Source organism: Etheostoma cragini, chromosome 12 (assembly GCF_013103735.1).
Source record: "Etheostoma cragini isolate CJK2018 chromosome 12, CSU_Ecrag_1.0, whole genome shotgun sequence".
Classification (NCBI taxonomy): Eukaryota; Metazoa; Chordata; class Actinopteri; order Perciformes; family Percidae; genus Etheostoma; species Etheostoma cragini.
The window spans coordinates 16,116,443-16,139,828 of record NC_048418.1 but is presented as its reverse complement, the minus strand read 5'-3'; the positions used below and the strand labels follow the sequence as shown (position 1 = coordinate 16,139,828).

The 23,386-nt window shown below is 40.4% G+C and overlaps 2 protein-coding genes across 6 annotated transcripts in view; one reads left to right on the top strand and one right to left on the bottom strand.

Annotated features, from left to right (window-relative positions):
* The window catches only part of arhgap21b (Rho GTPase activating protein 21b), a 41,384-nt gene that overhangs the window by 5,050 nt on the left and 12,948 nt on the right, over window positions 1-23,386 (top strand). For 4 of the 5 annotated variants that reach the window (XM_034886982.1, XM_034886983.1, XM_034886980.1 and 1 more), the window contains exons 3-8: window positions 9,306-9,488; window positions 9,663-9,684; window positions 16,072-16,164; window positions 16,785-16,863; window positions 16,949-17,003; window positions 20,919-22,485. In XM_034886982.1, coding sequence (XP_034742873.1) covers window positions 9,306-9,488; window positions 9,663-9,684; window positions 16,072-16,164; window positions 16,785-16,863; window positions 16,949-17,003; window positions 20,919-22,485 — 1,999 coding nt within the window. Of the gene's footprint in view, window positions 1-9,305; window positions 9,489-9,662; window positions 9,685-16,071; window positions 16,165-16,784; window positions 16,864-16,948; window positions 17,004-18,833; window positions 19,549-20,918; window positions 22,486-23,386 lie in introns of those variants that run through there. The other variant, XM_034886984.1, reaches the window with a different exon arrangement.
* Window positions 20,104-23,386, bottom strand: part of LOC117953724 (dipeptidyl aminopeptidase-like protein 6) — a 101,645-nt gene continuing 98,362 nt past the window's right edge. The window contains exon 27 of the transcript XR_004658670.1: window positions 20,104-20,114. The gene's annotated coding sequence lies outside the window, so the exon portion shown is untranslated. The remainder of the gene's footprint in view (window positions 20,115-23,386) is intronic.

Sequence of the window (23,386 nt, the reverse complement as noted above, 5' to 3'; positions counted from 1 at the left end):
ACATAGGCTGAGTTATGATGCTCCTATCCTTGTCTTGCACTACATGGCTGGAACACCCAGGTCTCACCAGTGGCCCTCTGTATCATTATCTTTGGCTTTTCACAGTTAAGTGCTTGGTTTGGATGGGATGTGGTGTAGAATTTAGCAGCTTACAGAGAACTAGGTTTGTCACATTTTAATGTACCTGTCTGATGTTTTTAGAGCTGATGTCATGTGCAGCTTGTAATGTGTCATTTGGTGATTCAGCAGAGGTTTTTAAACATACGGCCATGCAATGTGGTTTTATAATATGTGTTAAAAGGAAAATGGTGTAAATTCCAGTTCTTTTTAAGTGTGGACCTAGCCTCTAGATAACATTTGTGGTGTTTAAACAGCTGTGTATGTACAGCCTTTCCCTTAAAATTTCGGATGTTAGTGGGTGGCATTGGTTGGCCTGCCTTTTTAATCTCTGTGGTAGGGGAAGCACTGATGTAGCCACCTTACAATCTCTCAGAAAATGACCACTTGAACTCTGGCATGCTACTTAATGCACTGGTACGGTTTACCATTTGTCAAACACCAACTAATTTTGAGAGCATTACCCACTTTTTGTCTGTGCAAAGTATGCATACAAATATTGCGTTAAAGATACCACACTTACACACGCAGTCTAAAAGGAGAATTGGTCTGGGTTTGTAGCCGTAGTTCATTCATTGCTTTCTAGGGTTGAGTACTGTTCACATTGGAACTAATTACTGGTACTTTACTCTCTATACCAAAAATGCAATTTTAGTTGTAAAACATTCTTCTCAATTTCATCATGATTTATTTGGAACCTTTTACACACCACACAAAATAAACCCCCTTCCTACCTCCCTCTCCCCTCTTAAACCCATCCCTACAACCTCCAGCCTGTCAGTCTGTCACCAGGACATAGCATGAGAACATTGTCGTGTGTCTCGGATATGTAAGGCAAGGCAAGGCAAGGCAGCTTTATTTGTATAGCACATTTCAGCAAAAGGGCAATTCAAAGTGCTTTACACAAAATCAGTTAAAAAATAAAAACAGATAAAACACGTGAATTAAAAATAGAAACATTAAGACACATAAAACACAAGAGAAAAAGTTACAGTGCAGCATAAGAAATTAAACATTAAAAGAACATAATTTAAAGAAAGGCAACATCAAAAAGAAAGGTCTTCAGCCTTGATTTAAAAGAACTGAGAGTAGCAGCGGCTCTGCAGGTTTCTGGGAGTTTATTCCAGATATGAGGAGCATAGAAACTGAAAGCTGCTTCACCCTGTTTAGTTCTGACTCTGGGGACAGAAAGTAGACCTGTCCCAGATGACCTGAGAGGTCTCGGTGGTTCGTAGTGTAGTAGCAGATCAGAAATGTATTTTGACCCTAAACCATTGAGTGATTTATAAGCTAGCAAAAGTACTTTGAAATCAATTCTTTGAGGCACAGGAAGCCAGTGTAAAGACTTCAGAACTGGAGTGATGTGATCCAGTCTCTTGGTCTTAGTGAGGACCCGAAGGACCGAGGAGCCACACTTGCGACTACATTTGGCTCACCATTATATATAGCAGGAAGCACTGTCTGTGTGGAGTTTTGAAAAGTGTGAACACACTTGTTCATGAACATCATATTAAAAGAGGGTTAACTTTTCCTGCTACAGATTTCCCACCGTTGTCAGAAAGCACAGGGGAGACACTTTGTTTCTCTCACTATAACTCTAGAGTCTGCACTCGCTCCAAAGCTAATAGCCGCCATTCTCTCACTTTCTCCACCACACGCTCCCCACGCACACACATGCCTGCCCTGCTAATCTTTTAAAGGGTTTGATACACACACCAATGCACAAGTTTAAACTTCAGGCCACTTATGTAGGCTACGGTGAAAGCTTGGGGCGAAGCCTCTGCAGAACTGTAAATCAAACTTAACAGAGAAGCTAAAAAGCCATCATAAATTATAGCAAAACATGGTAGAGAACTTTCAGCCACTTTTTTTTTTTTTTTTTACTTTTTCAATGCATATTTGAGGACCGATTGCTTTAAAGTGAATAGGTACTATTGAGTATCGACGGCATTCAGTTGGTGCCATAAAATATATCGTTCGGTTCCCAACCCGGTGATATTAATAGGTTTTCAATGTAGGGAGTCCCAGTATCCACAGTTTTAAGTGGGACCTGGGGAAATTGAGTGGGTCCCAGTCCTTAACTACCAGATAGAGCTGCACAATTAATCAAATTTTAATCACGATTTTGGCCTTTCACAATCAAATTTTCGTGATCGAGCAACATTTTAAATGCGTCATTTCATAAAACGCTCGTTTTTTTTTGTGCAAATGCCAATGCAGTAAACCACTGTCTGATCATGTGCCAGTTATTTGTTCCCTGCACCGCGCAGCTTCTAGATGAAGACAGTCACAGAGGACAGAGTAACATGAGGAAAATTCCACAGATAGCAGTCGGTTATACGTCGGTCTAAAGATTGACCAGTTTACTGGTAAACGCAACATTTAGTCCCTCTCCACAAGCATGAGAGTCAAACCGGTATTTTTACCAGTTTTTCCGCTGGTAAGTTTGCTATTGCGGCCGCCACAGCAAAAAACACAGAAGTTATTGAATGCAATTAACTTCAGTTTGTAGATTAATGTCGTGTGAGACGAAGCCTGCTGGACCTGGCCGAGAGATGTGACCCATGGCCAGAATATCACAGTTCATAAAAATGCAGCTCAGTGATGATACAGACATTTCATACACACGTTTGTAACTCCGCTGACTCGCCATTCGACCCGTGCTGGACCCATTCATAATGAGTCAGCCGTCACTCTGTGAGTAGCATACGTTCATCACACTCCCTCACTCTCCCTAGCTCTTTTAATCAGTTATTGTGGAAAACAAGTGAAGGAGCTTTCTTTGAGATACACACAAAACAAAATATCCTCTATTTATTTCAGAGAGCTAATTTTCATTTACATGTGTTGCAGCTGTATGTCTATACAACAAAGCAAATTCAACACAAGAAGAATGTAGCATAAAATGGATGTGAAAGCAGTTGTAAATAGCCTATGTGATAATAAAATGTTTTGTTTTAAATCAACAAATCGTGATAATTAAACGTGATCACAATATTAATCGTGATTATCGATAATCGTGCAACCCTGCTCCCAGATGAATATACACTATATAATATAAAAAAATACAATGTAAGCAGTCCTTTTAAAGGGGCGGCATGCAGTTTTGGCCATCTTTTGATATTTGGCAGCTCCTATGTTTACTTGTGTCTGACTCGTTTGGCCATTCTGCAGTTTCCTCTTTCTCTGTTCCTCCGATAATGCTTTCCTAAGTTTCAGTTTCTTTTTTATCGGCTCAGCTATGACAATAAGTGTAAGAATCTCTGAAAAAACTCCATTGCTACCTTGTTAGCTTGTTCCTGAATGGGCGTATGTTTGCAGTGCCATGAAGCAATTCGTTATATCGCGAAACCTAATATCACGCGATACTTCGAGATGCTGGCGACTCGCTGGCCCAAAGTTGCAAGGGTGTTTTTTCCCCCCGCACAGGCACTAGGGGGAAGCGAGACGACCACCATTCAACTCAAAAAAAGTCCCATAACCATTCCAATGACTCCAATGCTGTTCAGATAAGGTAAATTAAGTTAAAAAAAAACTGCATAGTTCCCCCTTCCATGAATGTGGACTGTCCCAAATTCTAAAATCTTTGTTTTTCTAAAATATCACTAGTTAAAATCATTCAAAGTTTGCTTTAATCTTCAACCTTTTTATTTAAATCCATCTGAGAAGATTAGATAAGAGACTGGAAGTATTGGTCACACCACAAACGAAGGACTCTCGCAAAGTGAGGAAAATGGATGAAATAAAAGCTGCTTTTAAGGAGCAACATTTTAAAATCCTGATGGATTTAACACTGATGTAAGCTCCCTATGTGTCTGAACAGTATTTGTATTTTTTTGTGATATATAAATTGTACAAATCTCCCTCTCCTTAGTTACTAAAATAAACTTAAATCTCATAAGAATGTAGCTTTATTACTTTGACAATACCAACAGACATTAATATGCAGCTAAGGATGCATTTTTGCCACTGACTGACGCCTTAATGGTCTTATCCCTTGTATTGTATTCGGGTTATATTGACCCATTTCAATTTTTTACAAGAAGAAAAATGGTACAAGTATACATTTTTTCTACCTGAAAATCATTGGCCTTATTTTATTTTCTGTGATAAACATGTATTCCTGACTCAATTCAAAACAAATATTCTAAATATGACCACTTATTTTTTTCCATAGTGGATTTTTACATGAATTATAACCTTATGACAAAAACAAATCACACTGCCATTTTTAATTGTGTTCTAGTAGAGACTGGTTACATTCCCCAAACATTTATCTCAATTGTTTGAAATTGAGATAAAGACAATATTTGTTAATAGATTATGAAGTAAAAAAACTGCTGGAGTTGTTTTTAAAACCCAATATAAGTCACGGGTCAATTTGACCCGAGGGATACGAGAGGGTCCGGAACATGAAGACAATACAAGGGTTAAGAAGTTAGATTTTATCCACTCGGATCAAAGTTGAGCCGGACACACATCACAGTTACAGGAGAGTCTGGTACAGCCTAACTCGTGGTAAAAGTGAAATCCCATTAGCGCTAGCTTCTCAGCGGAGCTTTCAGACCCAGTCAAAACAATGTAGCTAAGTGGCAGCCACGTGTGTAAAATATAGCGGCTGTTGATGAGAGGGAAGTTGACTGCTAAAAGTGCAAGACATTTTGGCGCTGGCTAAAACCTTTTTAGGGAGTGCCAAAAATGCACACCTGTGCGTTTCCCTTATGTAAATTGCAGGCTGTAAGGTGATTTCAAACTGGACACTTCACTCTGAACAGAGCACACCAACACAGTGCTCTGTTCAGACTGAAGCTGCAGGTGGGAGACAGTGTCTCAGGTCTAGCGTTCGTGTGTACGTGCACATACATTTTGTTACCGATTGACCTGGGAGGTTTTGTGTGTTTATCAAGGCGGTTTAATAAGAACCGTGTGTATGTTCTTCAGAGGTTTCTTTAGTTTATTTCTAGGATTTCAACACACATTTGTTATTCACAATGTAGCATTGAAAGGTTATAAATAGGGTGTGTCCCCTGCATTCGTTGATATGTTAGGAGACGCAGGAAGCATATCTAGCAACATCACTGCTATTTCTAATTGGTGCACTGTGAAACAAATGTAAGAAAATTAGAGCTGGGCAACAATTAAACTTTTTAATCGCGATTAATTGCATAATTTCCCTGATTAATCGCATAATGAAATAATGAATTCAAAAGTAGTGTATATAGTGCTATTTTATTTTAAATGTTCTGCGTGGCGACAGGGACACTGTCAAACGCGCTGTTAAGTAGAGACACTGTGACAGAACGCTGGAGACCGTGCACAGAGCAGGGGACATGATCAGAAGGCAGAAGGCTTGCAGCAGCGATCATATTTTGTATCTTTTTTTTCTATCTGTGCTAACTGCGGTGACTTTATTTGACACAATCCACTGCTGTGCAACTTCAATAAAGTGTCCCGCGCATGTTTCAGCATAATGTCTCCACTCTGTTTTCAGTCCACTCAGAGCATGTGAATTACTCCGAGATAATTATGGTTACCCAGTGAGTCCAGTAGTCCTCAGTTAGTCCAGTAGTCAGAGAAACAGCAGGTGCATGTTTTGCAGTCCTCTCCTTTACATACAACTGGGAGACTGATGGTGCGTCTTGAGGGAATCTCATACCTGCGGCCGTTGTTGCGATTCTCAGACCGATGTCCTCCACCACCCTAACAGGCCTGCAGTCTGTAGCTATCCACGTCGCTATGGCATTTGTTAGCGTCCCTTGCCTTTGTTTATCTATACTTACCCACACGCTGCATCTAACGTAGCCTGCCAAAGCCTCGCGCCACTGTGTGTTTCGTTGAAGGATTTGGTGGTATCAACTGTCAAAGTGATATTTCAGACTGGAAGTACTCCGGTGATAAGAAAATTTAACTTTGTAGTATTTACAAAGCCTGTGAGCAACAAACTTTTACAATAGTAAAGAAATAATAAAAACTGCGTTAACACGCAACAAACAAATTGTCGGCGTAATTAATTTATTAGTTAACGCGTTAACTTGCCCAGCCCTAAAGGAAATGTTTTCTAAAATTGTCCACTGCTTGAATCTAAGAGATATCCAGCAGAAAACTACTGAAAATTCTCCCAGCTGCCTCACCCAGTGCAAACATCAGTCTAGCATTCTGGTGATTCATAAATGGGTGAGAGGCATTTAATTGTGGGCAGGAGAGGATAGGTGTGTATTTTAATCTGGGTGTTCTCTCTCATGTTCTGTTCCTTTGCCCCCTTATTTGACAAGTACATATACTTTTCTCCTTTGTTAATTCCCCTTTTACCTCTTGCCACAGTGTTTGGAAGCATTATTAATCTGGAGTGTCAGGTTTATACCATAGTCCTGCTTTGTTCTCTATCCTTAATATTACTGTTTTTTTATTTTGTTTACGAATTAATCAGGGAAATGTGGTTCTGGAATTTATTGACCTGGAATGTCACAACTGTATTGAAAGGATATTTCACTGTCGGAAAGATGAATAAATCTTTAAATTTGGTCACTAATGTAGTAAAAATGTGATTTGTTTTTTCTTTTTTTTCTTTTTTCATTGGTGCCTTCTAGGCCGAGAAAAGACAGAAAATGTCTAAATTTTTTTAGCTCATGTGGATGAAAGACCCCAAATCCCGGAATGCACTTGCTTTGCTTGTCATTTCAACCATATACACAAAACAACCTTTCACTGTGGCTCAAATGGTGTTACACATCTAAAATATATAAAAACAACATACAAAACAGGCCAAATTTAGTGCACACATAGGCTCTGTAAAATTAAGCTAACGCAATGGTAGCATTAGCGCTTGGAGTAATGTAAACACAGAGTATAAACACAGCTGTGAATTTGGAATGTGGAATGGTTGGCATTTAAAAGTCCCAAACTGCACCAGCGGTTACCAGTAGCTGGATAAAAGTACCCCATTTCTGCATCAGTCCGTGGCTGTGTTAACACAGCCCACTTCCTCAAGACAGAGCAGCATCTGCTTGGAAGGCTAGCAGGCCTGGTAGCTAGATAGCGGAGTCTGGTACGCTGTTGGTCAGCTATGTTTGCACAAAAACCCAGCAGTCTCTGAATTGGTGTTGGGATTTAGTTGAAGTTGGATGTACTCCAGTTTGTTGTCTAATGATTGGACACTTGCAAGCAGGATGGATCAGACAGGTGGCTGTCTAGCGTTAGCTTTCCCCCTAGCTGGAACTCCTGCCCTCGTTGATGTCCCCTTACCCGGCTAGTGGCATCAGGTGACATCTCTGGCTTATGTGCTGGTCTCCGTAGCAGGCGAAGCTCTCGTGGTGTGTTAAGTATTCTGTCGTAAAAAAAAGAAAAGTTTCCTGCATATTCTCCGATCTCTACCTGTGTATTCTAATGGTACACTTGCGGTTGTTTGAATGGACAGAATTGTTGTAAACATTTGCTGCTGAAAGGAGAGAGCTGTAGCTTAGCTCCAAGATGGCTGACACTCGACTTGCTTCGGCTCACTTCGGGTAAAGAGTCCAGCCCCCTACGGGCAGGTTAAAAAACATGCGGAACTAGCTGGCTTGTAGCCCACGGCCTCTGAGCAAAAATGCTATGATAACAATGCTTGGCATGCGTCTGCCAGGAGTTCCACACCCCCTTCTGTCCTCCACATTTAAAGATCAGAGGGTTGGAAGTTGCCCTGTGCACTGGCTGCTAAATCAGATCCAGTTGACTGGGATTGGCTTGCCCCGGAGAACGAGGAGACCAATTTAGGCATTTCAAAAATCCAGTTGATCTATTGTCATATCACCACAAGTGCTTGAAGGTTTTTCTAGTGGCGTGAAGGCATTAAGACTTGTACAGAGACAGACTACAACATGGAAGTGTTGGTATCACATAACAGCCCGCTTGGTTATGCACAGTAAAACCTGTTTTGCTAGTTTCATCAAAATACATGGGTGTCAGCTGCACCTGCAGCTCTTGTTTCCCAGCCAGCCACAGCAGTGCTATGGATCTGTACTCTCTACAGTATGCACATTTGAACCATTTATGTGTTTAACAGCTCATGGTGCCAATTAAAATACACTTGATCAAAGTAGTCTGTCACTGCCTCTTTCAGAATTATTTGGTTGAAAAGCAGGAAGCAGTGGGTTGCTTAAAATCAGTAAAACATACAGCAAAGAGTACAGTGCTTTAACACACCTCCAGGCACACAATTTGGTTCTAATGAACAATTAGGCTGAGTGTTCATTCTGTGACATACATAGAGCAATTGGACCAGATCATTGTGTTTTTGAGTTGGTGTGAAAAACCTCTTGTTCATGTTAATTTAAAAAAAATAAGTTTTGGGGAACATTCACTACTCCCTGCATCAGCTGGGTAAAGTGGGAGAGCTTCTAAGATTTATTTATTTCTCCTTTAATCAAGGTATACATCAGATTAGCAGAAGTTTGTTTAGTTTTGCAACTGCATTAATACCAAGCAGACAAATAGTCTTGCAAGTTCTTTGTTTATTGTAGTTATGCACTGGCTATGTTAACATGCAGGTAATTCACTCTGATTTTCTGACATTTACTTAACATAGCTGCCTAGGCAGATAGTGTAAATGCAAGCTCATCAAATTCCTCACATTGTGGGGGAAATTCTATGCTTCAGGGAGGAGGGGGAGGGTTTGTGTGAGACAGGGTGAGGAAAAATACTTTTTTAGAGTGATAATACTAGACAGGCGTTCCTGATAGTTGTACTGGAAAAGGGAATATGATATGGAGAGACCTGAGTAAAGGGGGGTGTTACTGCACACACACAATTCCACAAAGGTGTGAGGCTATAAATAGCCAGTAAACACAGGAGGGGGGTGCCCAAAGCCCTGAACCCTGACATGCTCTACTATCCAGCTGTGAAAATAGGATACCATGAATTCACTGTGAACACTGTACAGCTGTTAGTTTTCAAACGCGTATTCTCTTAAACTATGTTTAATGAACGACTGACACTTGGGGTTCATTTACATTAGCTCAACTGGAAAGATGTAATTTGGGGATGACTATGTTTATGGTGTAGTTTTAGTAACATTGTTTTAGGATTTTAGCACTGGGGTATTCCAGCATTTACACTTTCAATTTCATAGCTACATTTTCAGCACAAATATCAAAGATGTAGTTGAGTAGGACTACTCAATTGAAATCCCTTCCTCCACTTTTCTCTTTGTGTAGAGTGAATCACCAGAATGGAGAAACTTGGCTGATTCTCCTGCAGCGCAATACCCAACAGAAGAGGAGCCTTTCTCATGGCCGAGACCTAAAACTGTGCGTTTGCGGCGCACCTCCCAAGGGTTTGGCTTCACGCTGCGTCACTTCATCGTGTACCCACCGGAGTCGACCGTGCACTGCTTCCCGGTAAATTTCAGGACTGTATTTGTTATTAAATTTGTCAGAAGCTTTCACGAGTTCCATGTACCTGAGTATTGTTTGCTTATCACGCAGGATTACACTGAGTCAACAAAAAGTCTGATACCTACATTCTGTGACTGTGAACAACAAAGTCACTTGATTATTTCTGTGTTTTCACAGGAGGAAGATCATGGCCGCAGAGGTAAGCAGAAAAAACTTGGCTGTTCCTCTTCATGCCTGCCCTTCAGCACCGCTTTGCAAGAGCAGTGCCTCTGACTTCTAATGACTCTTAATCCATCGACTGGCTCTTTTTGCTTCCTTATGAAATGAGAACAATGTAGCTCCTGTGTGTCACTGACCTTTTGTGAAGGCATAAAAGGTCTGGTTAGCACCACCTGTTTCGGCCCTGCACTAACCCACCTCTTCATATTGTTTTGACTTTGTTGTTCTTGCTGCTTTTCTCCCTCACCATAAAAAGGTTCTCACAAAGAGATGGCCTCAATTTTACTGGGTTGTGTGTGTCTGACCCTCTTTTCCCCTTGGTAGTCTCAAACCATTCTATTTTCTTTCTTCAAAAGGGAAAAGCTTGACATCAACCCCCTGGCATAAGCTAATGTTGATTTGTTTTAATACAGGGTTAAAGACATTAAATGTTGTGTGCAACATTTAATGTCGCACACAACATTATGTTATTTAATGTAACATAAAAATATACATTTAAGATATTTTCCCCATTTTGCATGCCCCAATTTCTCCCTTAAATTTTAAAACACATAATTTGGTTGTTAGACCTTTGTCATTTTTTTTTTTTTTTTTACAGAAAAAATCCAGCAGTCATGTTCCACAAATTTTGTAAAGGAATCTGACATGCCCGAAAATATAAGTTTGTGATGGCCCTTTGTTGCATGTCATTCCTTCTCTCTCCCCTCTCATTTCTTCAGCTGTCCTCTATAAATAAAGGACCAAAATGCCCATGCTACGAAGCCATCACCTGCAGTTAGCATCCCATTGACTGCCAATCATTTTGGTGCCACTTTTACAGTGAATGACTTACATCTGAAGTGTTTCAAGACTCTTATTTGTCTGTTGTTTATTTCTAGAGAAACACGACAATGTATAAAAGGCTCCTTTACCTTGCACCTCATGTTATGGCTCCGTAGCAGACAATTTGGACTTCTATCAGCTGTTTAGGTATAATTACTAATGTTAACTAGCATGTAAGTTAGCAATAATTAGCCTTTGCCTATGTTATCTCCAAAGATATACCTACCCTCTCCATCTCTACTGATTGGGAATGATTGAGATTTCTCTTGGCACAGCTACCAGAAGAATTACAACTTTCAGACAGGTTGTCCACGTCTCAACTACATTGTTAGGCCCAGTTGGACGCTGCGCAGTAACTTCTAGCCATCACCCGTAAAGTGCTTCTATTTTCCTTCACTCGTCTCCATCCAGAACAAAGGGATCTGTTGGTCCACTTCTTTAACTGTCTGTGGTTAAACCACTTTGACATTTCAGGAAGCTAGCATGACTGACAGGATTCCCTATATTATTAAAATATATATATATAAGCATAATTTTAAAATATATTGTAAATAAATATGTTCATCTTGCATTTGGTTTAACGACAAAGTAGTTTAAGGGCTCTTTTATTAAAAAATTTGCTTTCTTTAAGAAAATAAGTTACAAATGTTGGTACAAAGTTTTGAAGGTTACACCACTTAGACGTTTTTGCTATTATTGTCCAATTATTCTCTTAAAATTGATTAAAACCAAACTGTTTGAAATATAGCTTCTAAAAAGTAGGTATTGAAGTAATTTGTCTGTTTTTAAATTTAATGTATTTAAATTTAATTTAACCTTATAGACACAACAAAATGGCCGTCATGTCATTGACCAGAGTATCTCTGTGATATTTAGTTATTTATTTACATTTGAAAGTCTGAATTGAATTTTCCACCTTCCATGGACGCCAAAAGGGCAACTTTGAAGTCTAACATTAGATTCAAAACATACTGTAAAATGTACTGTACTGATTCAGACTTCTCCAACTAGAATATATTTCATTTAGAGTTTCCTGATAGGAATTCTCTTTGATTGAGTTCCTGCCTGTCTCATCCTAGTGTGATCACTGTGAGAGGATATTCCAGTAGCTTGTCTGTGGGCTTAGCTGTGTGTGTGTCTGTTGTCATTTGTTGACCATGCTGTCACTGGAATTTGCGCATGTGGACCTCACGAATTCTGTTAGACATTTTTATTCCTTGCAGAGGAAAATTGTAATTCATCTTTGACATGTTGAGAAAGTGAGGTATTCTATACACAAGTTCTTTTCATTACACATGGGAAATCCCATAAATCTTTAAGTTTTAAATCCTAAGTCTTAACTTAAAGTGCTGCTCGCCATGCAAAGTTGTGAAATAGGAATGAGTGATATTATCAAGTATCACAATATTTAGTAATACAATGTGTATTGCTATTGATTGCAGCATTATTTGTGGGTTTTTTTATAAAACATTTTCACACAAAAATGTATGAAGGAAAAACAATTTGGGACAGTATGAATTTTATTCTTACCGTGGTTGAAAAGAAAGAAATTCCCACGGTAGTGGGGTATACCGCAGCCCCCTTACGAGAGTACCGCAAGTTAGAGCAAGAATGGAAGGGTGCTTTGAGTGACTGATTTAAGTGCTTGTGTGGTCGCGCATGGAGCGTGAGCAGTAACGAAGAGTAGGCTAGCCCATTTGGAAAAGAGAGAGAAAAAAAGAGTTGGCAAAGTTGATGTAAAGTGAGCTAAAGCTTCTCAAAACACGGTGGCTTTATCTATTGTCAGTACTGCCAAGAAAGTGAATGCCGTTACTCCCGAAAAAACAACAACATATGTTGCAGCCCGTCTAGCAGCTGAGCAGGCAGTGAGTGCGACTTCGCTAACTTGTTGCCCTTTCTACCAATATAAACTGCTCTGTTTTAGGCTACGAAACGTGCAAGCAGGCTGACATTTAGCCTGGCCGTTTTATTGGTATAAAGCTATAAACAGAAGGAAACGCCGCTAGCTGCTAGGCTAATGTGCAAAACACTGAAGCTGTAAGGTTAGAGTGTCTACCTCAGCTGAGAACGGAGAACTGTTTTTGCATTTCCTACCATAATACATTGTAGGAAAGGCAAACACATTTCTCCGATACAAGACATTACACAGGTACTCTCGCATAAAAGCCTAACAGTCAACACAAATTGAGAATGTGTCATGGAACATTGCGCTCCCTAACTTGCGAACGGTTGGATTTGCTCCATCTTTTAATAAGTTTTGTTTGGAAAAACATGAATCCATCTAAGACACAATGTCATCAGACACAGTCCATGCCATTAAAATCAATGAACCCACGTCATTAGAAACAACATGCACACATGGGTGGGCCAATGGTTTTTGTAGTGATGACGGTGACAAGCTCAGACCTTTGGTAGGCGTCACGTGGCCGCGGTAATGTGGTAACCTCTCCAGCCCTAGTGTTATGGTGACAGGTAGAGGACTTCATAATTGATCACAAAACACTACCGTCAGTCATTCTCATATATGTCACATGACTGTAAAGCAGTCTTTTTAAAGTCAAACACTAAGAAATATAACAATAACCAAAATACCTAGAATATTTGTCACATCACATTTTTGATGTTATAACACTGTATCGCCCAGCAGGTTGATTAACTGTATGCTGCAACAGATAATGTGGGCTGGGATGAAGATACCACTATTTAGAAAGCAGAGGGCCCACAGTCTCACGTTCATCTGCACATACTCGTCGACACATACTTGAATCTGTTTACAGTCCTGCACTAATGATAATTGTTGTTTTCATTCAATTAAAATCCTGAATGGATTGTATATGACGTATATACACAGTAATTCATGTAAATGTGCACAGAAATATCCAGCAAGGCACAGCCAGGCTGGATATGTGAGTGTAAATCACGACATAGCTTTTTATCTTGCCAGAGACTTCTTTCTCTCTCACTCTCTGTGGCATCTCCCCATAACCACAAGATTCAGTGGTACTGTGTAGTGCTGTCAGTTAAATGTGTTAACGGCATTAATGTAAACACATGTTAACGGTGTCAATTTTGCGATATTAACGTTCTTTTTGGCCTAGCAAAACTTTGGCCTTTTTTTCACATGTTGCTGCAACGACTAGTACTGTGAGAAAAACTACACCACTACACTGGATCTAGCTAGACCGAAAACAAAAAAACAGGTACGCAACACACACTTGTTTGGGCTTGCAAGCCAGCCAAAGAGTAGTAACGTTACGTTTTAAGTGGATGACGAGCGTGAGACGCCAAAATGGATGACAATAAGACTCTGAATGGAAAGTTTACTTTTTAATAGTTCCCAAATGGTTCCATTGACAAGACCAAAGGGATCTGTGTGTTTTGTCATTCTAAACTATCTCATCGCAGCAATTTCAGTCTGAAATATCACTTGATGGCCAAGCACACAGCTGATGTGAATTCTCCACCCCCCTTCAAAAGTATTTTTTTCATCCTTTCATTGATGGACAGTGTTACATTTTGTGAGAGATTATTTGCTCAAAGTGAGAATGTTAGCGTGAAATGGAACACTACAGTAGGCTATATGTCAATGCTGTTTTCGATAAAAAAACATTTGCACACAGCAAGCCGATCCACTTTTCCATGTTGATGAGAGCATTACAATGATGAAAAAATGAAATGTAATGAAAATAATGGGACAAACTAAATGGGACATTTAGAATAGCTTAAATATGCGATTAATTGCAAGGTAACTATGACATTAATGCAATTAATTGCGATTAAATATTTGAATCGTTTGATAGCACTAGTATTGTGGTGTTTCAGTTCTAAATTCAAACTTATTTCTGTGACCCAGTTTTTGATTTCTGCAACAGTAGGGATATGCTAAAAAGAATACACATAGCTTGCTCATTGTCCAAATGTAAACTTAATTTAATCGTACAGTAAAGCCAGCTCCCATCACAGCAGTCTTTTACTTCATATTTCATCCAAAAAACTGAAAAACACTGAAAACCCTTTTAATCTGGAGCTTTGTTGATTCTGATGAAGTGAGCCAGAGAATATTAAAGAAGCCTCGCAATTGCATAAAGGTTGACACAGAGGCTCGTAGGCAGCAAGCCAGAATTGAAGAAGGAAACACCTGGGATAGTTTTTAGTCCAGACTGGGCATTACATTACCCAAAGAAGTCTTTTAGAGCAAAGATAAATCTAGTTAGACTGATTTAGAGTAAAGAAACCTCCATTGTATTGCTACCATTTGTTAAGTGTAAGTTAAAGAAAAAAAATATGAATGCACAAATAGTTGGGTCTCAATATATTATCTTATGTTCCTTAAGGTGGCAAAGGCAAAAACAGTAAGTTGCTTCCACTATACATTTAAATATTTAACATTGCTCACTTTGATAGTGATGCGATTTTATAATCAACCACCAGAGGGAGCATTTCTTTCTACTTTAGTTGTATGGAACTCCTGCTACAGTGTTACATAATGTGAGTCCCCAGGATGTAATTCTGCATGAGTAATCTCATGTGTGGAAGAGAGAAAAATGGAGGCACAAGTGTGTCTGTGTTTGAGGTTTTACAAAGTAATGTTAATTATTATTGATCAATTAACCACTGATTTTATATTAAGCTCCCTCATTGCACATGCCCCCTTTTCCAATGGCTTAAACACAAAACATTCAAAAATAGCTGGTGATATTGTCTTTCACAGGGCCAGAAGTTTTGTTTCTCATAAATTTATATTTTGGCTACATTAAGATTTTGTAACAACTTTTATTGATCATGTGTTTTTTTATTTTTTTTTATTTTTTACTACCATTTATTTATTTGTAATTCTTGTTTTCATGCTGGCCTTCCCATCATCTGTAGTTTGAGACATTGTGCGCTGACTCACAACCAGAATGTTAACTCCCGGTAAAGGATTTTAGCCACTCTTTGGCTGTTCATAGAGCTATTTGTCAGTTTATAAGGAAAGAGTGGGAGTTGTGCAGCTGAGCACACGATCACACTATCACTCTACCTTCTCTCAGGCTCTCTTTCTCTCACCCCCTTTTCTTTTTTCCCTTCGTTTCCCTTTCTGCTACCATGCAGCTGCTAGGAGACAGGAGCAGCATGAGCAAAAAGGTTTCCTCTCTTTAGCTCGTTTCATCCACCTCCCTAAAACCCAACCATTTCTTTTCTTTTTTTTAATGATCATGTCTATTCAAAACTAATACATGCAAGCATTGGCAAAAACAGTCTGTTCTGCTGTCATGTCTCCAAATGCTGTAACAAAGCTCCCAGTTTCTCTCTCCTTCTCTTCTCTGGCACGCATTGTTAGGTTTTGTAGTTGTTTTTCACTTTTCAGGTTCTGCCTTCAGTATAGTCCATCTTTTACCAGAAAATGAAGTTATTTTGGGTTTTAATTTCCTTGCGTCAATTAGTTAAACAAAAAAAGGATATTGAAAAAATGTGCTGCTCTTTGCATGTGCACAATTTATATGCTTTCATGCATAATATACAGTACTTGTTGTGTAAGGTATACTGACTTGTTTCTTTCCATCAGGGAGACAACGGAATAGGCTAGAACCCATGGACACCATTTTCGTGAAGCAAGTCAAGGAAGGGGGCCCTGCACACGGAGCTGGGCTCTGCACAGGTAATCAGGGGCGGAGCACACTGGGTCCTGTGTTTCTATGGGCCCCTTCCTGCTTCTACAGCTATGCATTCTAGCATCTCTTTGGACCCTCCTCACATGTGGACCCTGATACTCAGTTCACCCCCGACGCCCCTGCAGTTAATCAATCATCAAAAGATCCTGCTTTCATTAACTGTAACCTACTGGAGACGAGAGGTTTTAGGACTCAGAGGTCTTGCCATCACTAGAACCCAGGCATAATCTTGTAACTGATGTCAAACAGAGCATAAAACTTCCTCTAAGCTATTGCACTGACATATTAGTGTTGCAAGCAAAATGGAAGAAAAATGCAAGGAGTGCAGTTTTCAGTAGTGGCCTGACAGTATTGCTGCTTTAAAGCAAAAACCTTTTGCCAGGCCATGTAGTTGTAGGAAAGCACTCCTTTTTGTGCTCCTATATTGGGTAGATACCCCAGTTCTGATGTTTTAGTGTTTACAGGGAACCTTTAGCACATTTACCATAAACGTCAACATCATGTGACTGATGCTTAAGACAAACTTTGCTCTACAAAGCTTGCAGTTTTTACTACCCCTATCTGTTACCGATGGCATTACTGTTTTTTTTATTTTTACGTGTATTAGGTGATCGACTAGTAAAGGTGAATGGCGCAAGCATCATCGGGAAAGCCTATTGTGAGGTTATATCTTTGATCCAAGACAGGTGAGGTTTAATGTCAATTTGTGAGGATGATTCTGGTCAGTCTGTCTATATTCCCTGCTTTAAATTTATTTTTGCTCCCCAACAGTGGAGAGTTTCTTGAACTTTGTGTGATGCCAAAAGATGAGGATATTCTGCAACTGGTAAGTTTCTCAATCCTATTTTCTTAATGGGGTTCATTTTCATTTTTTTTTTTTTGGTTTTTGAAACCAAAATTGTTCACTGTTGTTTTAGTCACACAATAATTATGATTAACAATTATACCTGATCTCACAGAACTGCTCTAGTTTAAGGAGTTCATGCTAGGACAGTAGTCATGAGATGCAGCCAGCCTGCATATCCCATCAGAGTTTTCTATCTAGGCCTCCTAATCAGGCCAGAGTGGCCTTTCTGTTCTTAAACCGCTGCTGACAGTGCTGTCAAAATGGCCTAATTTGACTGGAAGAGAAGGCATCATCTAAAATACATATATAGACACATTGTAATGGAGCAACATACACCGCTCCATCTATGTAGATGATATTTTTTCATTTGTTAATGTCACAAAGGTAAGAGGGTATTTTGCTAAAATTGTCTTAAAACTTGGGTCTGAACAGAATAGACCTACATTAAACAGCTGACTTGTAGAAAAGTTATTGTGCCCATTACTCATGCTACATCCCCAAGTCCTCAATGTACTTAGGCATTATGGATCAGTGAAGGAAAAAGAATGTCCGCACACTATAACTCCTAATACTGACGTGAAAGCAACGTTTTCACCCAACAGGGACTTCATTTGGGAATTGACTCACATTAAAGGGTGTAGATATAGACGTCACACTGGCAATACTGTCAGCCAATTTAGTAGGTTACAACACATTGGCCATTAATAATCTAGTCTACCAAAAATAGTGCAAGTACATACAAGCATTTAATAATCCATAATAGATTACATTCACAAAAAATTACCATGGACTGAGATTCTTAGTAGGGAGATGAGAAGTGAACTTCTTGAGTCTTATGTCAGTGTACTAAATTTGATTTTTTTTTTAATTTTTAATTAAGGCTTAAGTGCGTAACTTTGCTATTTGATGTTAATGTACGTCTGTTACATCAAGCTATTCCCAAATGAGTTTGTACAAAGTCAATAAAGACTACCAGCTCTGTATTTCTTAGTATGGCTGTGTTCAGAAGATTGGGTCGTCTGGTGACTTTCCTGTGCAGAAACTCAAGTGATGATAATTACCTTTTCTGAAGTGCCCATGCTTTTTTTTAATCCTCTGTGTTCTCCGTGATTACTAGTAACTCTGTGAAGGGGGCGTGGGGGTGATGCGCACTCACCTAAGGCTTGTATTATGTGGACAGCCTGCTTATGAATTGTATAATAAAAGAGCTTGGCTCTTTACTTGAAATTTTCCCTTGTGGATTCTTTACATCCAGAGTGAATCTTCATACTTAACTTGATAGGTATATCAATAAATCATTTAGGAGAATGGCATCCAGTATTGCAATATCAATATTTGATGGTACCATAAGTCATCTCTCTCTTTAAGCTTCACATCATAGCAAAAATATGCAGTCATTTAACAAAAAACATTTAAAACGTGTCAATGCTATTTACTATTTAGATATAACATTCTATCATGAATCAATTGAAGTTAAACTTAAAAAGTCACAGAAAAACAAAATATTGTTCATGCAGACTTAAAGCTCTTCTTACATTCATTATGCATTCATTTACTCCATTCTAATAACCAATTGATTCTTACTCCACCCCTCTTCCCTGTTTGAACCTCTCTCTTGCCATTATTCCCTCTGTACCCATTTACACACATCACTGTATCTTACACATGTGTTTGGAAAACAGTTGCCACAATGATGCACCATAAATGGTCAGCAGCCACACAAAAAATATATATTAATGTAGGCAGGCAAACTGCTGAGGGCTGTCCATAAGAACAAGAGGATTATCAGAGATGCTAGCAGGATGACATTACACTGTAGGCGGCAGCACACACTTACTGCTTGGAGACAGGCAGCAGTTGCCTAGCAAAGAGACGGAGAGAGTGTACATTCAGTGAGCAGAAAAGGGGGGGGAACTGAATGCAAGGAGAGCAGAGGAAATACTGAGCAGAGAAAAAGAGGAAACATCACAAATGATGAGCTAAAACCAGTAGATAAAATCAGCTGACTGCCCTGTGTGCAGAACAGGTTGATGCCCAGGAAAAAGGAGAGAGAAAGGAGTGGGAGGGGGGAGCTGTACCATCAGAGCTGAATGTATAAGCAGCAGCTGCTGCTTCTGTCATGTGAGCAATAGCGGAGGGAGGGAGAGAGAGACGTAGACTGGAGGCACCTTGTTAGGCATCAGTTAGCGTAATATTCTGGCTGAAGATGGATAGAACCATGGAGACTTAACAGCAGCATGAAAGGCAAGCTTCTGCTCCTGCCACCTCACCCAGGACAGAGAGGCACAGGCAGGTCGTAATGTGTCAACCCCTGCTACATCCCTGCTTCTTCATCCCTGCTGCTGCAGCTGTAGTATATTTTTAGCATGTCAAGCCCAGTCATTGCTGTGGCTGTTTTGTTTTATAATGTTTGCATTTTGTTCTGCTGGCATCTTTTTCTCATCCACCTCATCTCCCTTGATTTCTTGACACTCTTTTTCACATGCTGTAATGGCAGCCTTTTTTTCTGGAAACTACTAATCTGGTAAGCAAACAGCATTCTGGATACCCACTTGACGTTGACATGTTGTATTTGCGGTCCCAATTTGCATATGTCATGCATGTCAAAATTGTCAACATGCATGACAGGATGTGGTCTTCAGGGGATACGTTATTGCTGTTTAGTTGTCGTGGTTGACTGTTCAATGGTCAGTTCTGTGTTAGTGCTTTAAATGTGTAGACTGTAGAAATGGCCGATGCACTGTGCCTGCAGTACCTGTTAGATTGAGCAGTTGAGGTGGCATCTAGCTAGTATCTCTGTGAAGCCTCGCCCCTTCTCCATCCGCCTTGCCAGATGTCATTATTGTGATAAAGGCCAGTGACCTCTGAACTCTTTTAAACACTCATGCTTACAAAGGGAGAAACAGAGCCCGGTACAGATTGCTGTGGCACACAAAGCTTTATGTAAGATTGTAATTTGCCAGCAGGTAACAGGATCAAAGTCCTCATACCTTCACACGTCTTTTGTATGTGCAGGAAGTTATGTCTAGCAGGTACATGAAGTGAGGACAACAAACTCATAGAAAACGTCCATGGTCTATTTATTTAAAACTATTTTAGTAGTATCTGCAGTGAAATCATGTTTGCTTCCAAACCTTGAATGATAATCAGGCAGGCTAAATATAGCACATCTTCTATGAGGGATGTGCGACCTCCTCAGGTTAGAGTCCATCAGTCTGAGGTGGGAAAATGAAGGCACTAGTTACCTCTCATCTGTTATTTTTATTATTCATTTTTGTGTTTGTTCAAATATTTTAAGTGTTAGCTACTTGATCGCCTTATCTAACATGTATTGATTGCCACGCAGTTTTTGCCAAAATGTTACAGTGAAGGCTAAATATAGAATTCAGTGTAAACACCATTCCACATTTATGTTAAGATGCCTGCAGTTGTATTAAATGTTCATTTCTTTGACAGACAAATACTTTTTTCTTTATATTAAAACCCATTTGTTTGGTATGAAAAAAGAGACATAAATTGTTCTCTGGAGAACACAGTCTGGATTAAAGGAGAAATACTGCTCTTCCATAAAAATCTAGTTTAAAGCACCATCTTTCTCTTTTAGTAAAATATTTTCTACATTGGCTTATAGTGTAATATATTCTGGAACAGTAAACATTACCATGGGAACTCTAAATAAGGAGCAGATGAAGACCACTGACACCCCTGAACTGCTAACGCCTCCGCTCACTTATTGTGCAACATGCACTGCCCACACATGCATCCAGTCACATTTGTAATATCATGCTTGACTTCTCTTTAAGCATCTGGTAGCACACTGTTGAATATTACACAGACTTGCAATGCAGCCTGTACAATATATATTGTAACACTGTTTTGTTGCTCTGTCTCTAGGCCTACTCCCAGGATGCCTACGTCCGTGGCCGCAGCAGCTACAGTGGAAATGCCTGTCACATTCCTGATCCACCCCCTGTATGCTACCCCAGAGTAGACTGTAAGCCTACGGGCATGGCCCAGGCAAAAGACTCAGCAGGGCAGGTCTCCCGAGGGCCAACAGCACTTCCTGACCATGGATACCGCAAGGAGATCACCGTTCCCCCATCGCCTCCTCCTAAATCATATCCAAAAAGCCAGATGGCTGTGCGCATGTGCAACGACAGTGTGAGGACTGTGGTGGTTCCTCCTGATGCAGGCCAAATAGGACGCATGGTTCCAGCACATAGAATAGATTACATGGACCCTGTCTATGTCAGGGGGAGGCCTGGGTCACTGGCCCAGTATCCCCACCCTCGAAAGGCCGATGTCTATCCCAGTGGTCCAGGAATGGGTCCATATGGAGGCCAATTACCTCACTACCCAGGCAACAATCAAAACATCGATTGGCGCACTTACCAAACGTACAGGGAGTATATTGACAACAAAGGAATCCATTCCCATAGTAGTCGGACTATACAGGAGAGACTGGACAATTTGCGAGCAACCAGTCAGACCACCTTTGGCACTACTCATCACATTCTCCGTGGTGACTGGGGCCCTAAGGGTATACGACGACGGAGTACCTCACATGAACGGTCATACCAAGGACCTCCCCCCCACTTTCAGATTGCCCCACGCAGTGCTTCGCAGGACCGTATGAGCGGTGCAGAGAGAATGAGCCATACTAGAAACTGGCCTCCACGAAGCATGTCCCAGGATGGCCTAATGCACAAAGCCCGGGCACACTCCACAGACTATGTTGACCCTGTAGAGCTGGCTCGGCCCAGTGAAAGGAGAGGAGGGCACGGAAGGGCAGACCAAGTTACGAGGCCCAGCAGACAGTCTGTCCCCAGACACGACATGCTCTACAGGCCTTCTGCGGGATACAGCGGTGGTATGAGGGGGGCACCAAACACTTCTTTTTACTCTAAAGGACCAGATTCTCTTCAGAATCGCTCCTCACCCATGCTCTCAGACAGAAACTCACATTTTGTTAAGGGCACAAGTGCTGAACATTCTCTTGTTGATCAAAGAGTTGCAGTCAAAGGAAACCATGCATTACAAGGGCAACAAGGGCAGAGCAGGATCTGGGCTGAAACCATACAGGGTGTTGAGGCAGACAGAGACGCAGCATTGGTAGGAAACACGTCTTCGTGCACCAACCCGAAACAGATGCTTCAGAGGCGAAGCATCCTTAAACCACCGCAACCAGACTACCAGAGTCAGATCAATGGGCAAAGCCCCGCAGAGACTGGGGTCATTCTAAGGGAGAAACACCCATCTGGTAAGAACCCCAGCCCTCTGCGGCACCCCTCCTACATCCTGGCTGTAAATGACGACGGACCAGATTCCACAGCAGATGTGGCTGCATGCTGGCTTCCAAACGATGCACGTCGAGAGATGCGCATACGCCGACTTGGGGAACATTGTCACACTTCCTGCTCCAGCAACCTAGATGAGTCTCTGGACTCCATTCCATTCATTGGTAAGAGAATACGGAGTTGTAGCCTTGCCACCCAAAGTTGTTATGGCAACAACAGCAGGCAGTAGTAATATGAGGCTGACTGGAAGTGCTGATACTGTAGCTGGTTAAAGGACTTCCACCATAGATGGCAATGGAAGTCTGTTAATTCAATTGATGAATGGAGAATTGAACAGAGCCTGTAGAGCACTATGGTTCCATTGTTAATCTGATTTTGTGTGTGTGTGTGTGTGTGTGTGTGTGTGTGTGTGTGTGTGTGTGTGTGTGTGTGTGTGTGTGTGTGTGTGTGTGTGTGTGTGTGTGTGTGTAAAACAAATAAATTCTCCTTCGTAGGAAGATGTTATTAATCAGGTTTTGTGGGATATTTGGCTTAACTAGGGCGGAGTGATGAATGGCTTAAGCCTTTTGGGACATATTGAATTTCTTCCCTAATATATTGTTTTTTGGATGGTCTCTCTTCAGCATGCATTGTATTATGGTTCAGTAGTCCCATAATGCATTTCCATTGTGATTAAATAGTTGTCATCATCAGTGCTTTAAAAAACAGGTTTTAGAAATGTTTTTATGCCCTTTAAGAGGTAATCAGAATGTGTTACTTTTTTACTGCTTTGGATTAGATTTTGGAAACGGCACCAAGCACATTTCAAAATCTACAATTTTTACAAGATTTTCAGTGTATTAAGTCTTGTTTTAAAAAATATCTGTTATCAGTTCAGCAGTAAGTAAAAAGACAATTTTCATAGGAACTCTCAGCATGTTTATTGGTGTGCCTTGTTACTATAGTAACATTGCTGGAGATAAGACAGAGTGTGCAGGTGGATGACCTTTATGAAATCTTTTGACAGATTGAAAATGATTTAAATGTAGTAAAATGAAAAGGTGAGTACTCTGATTGTGGATATCC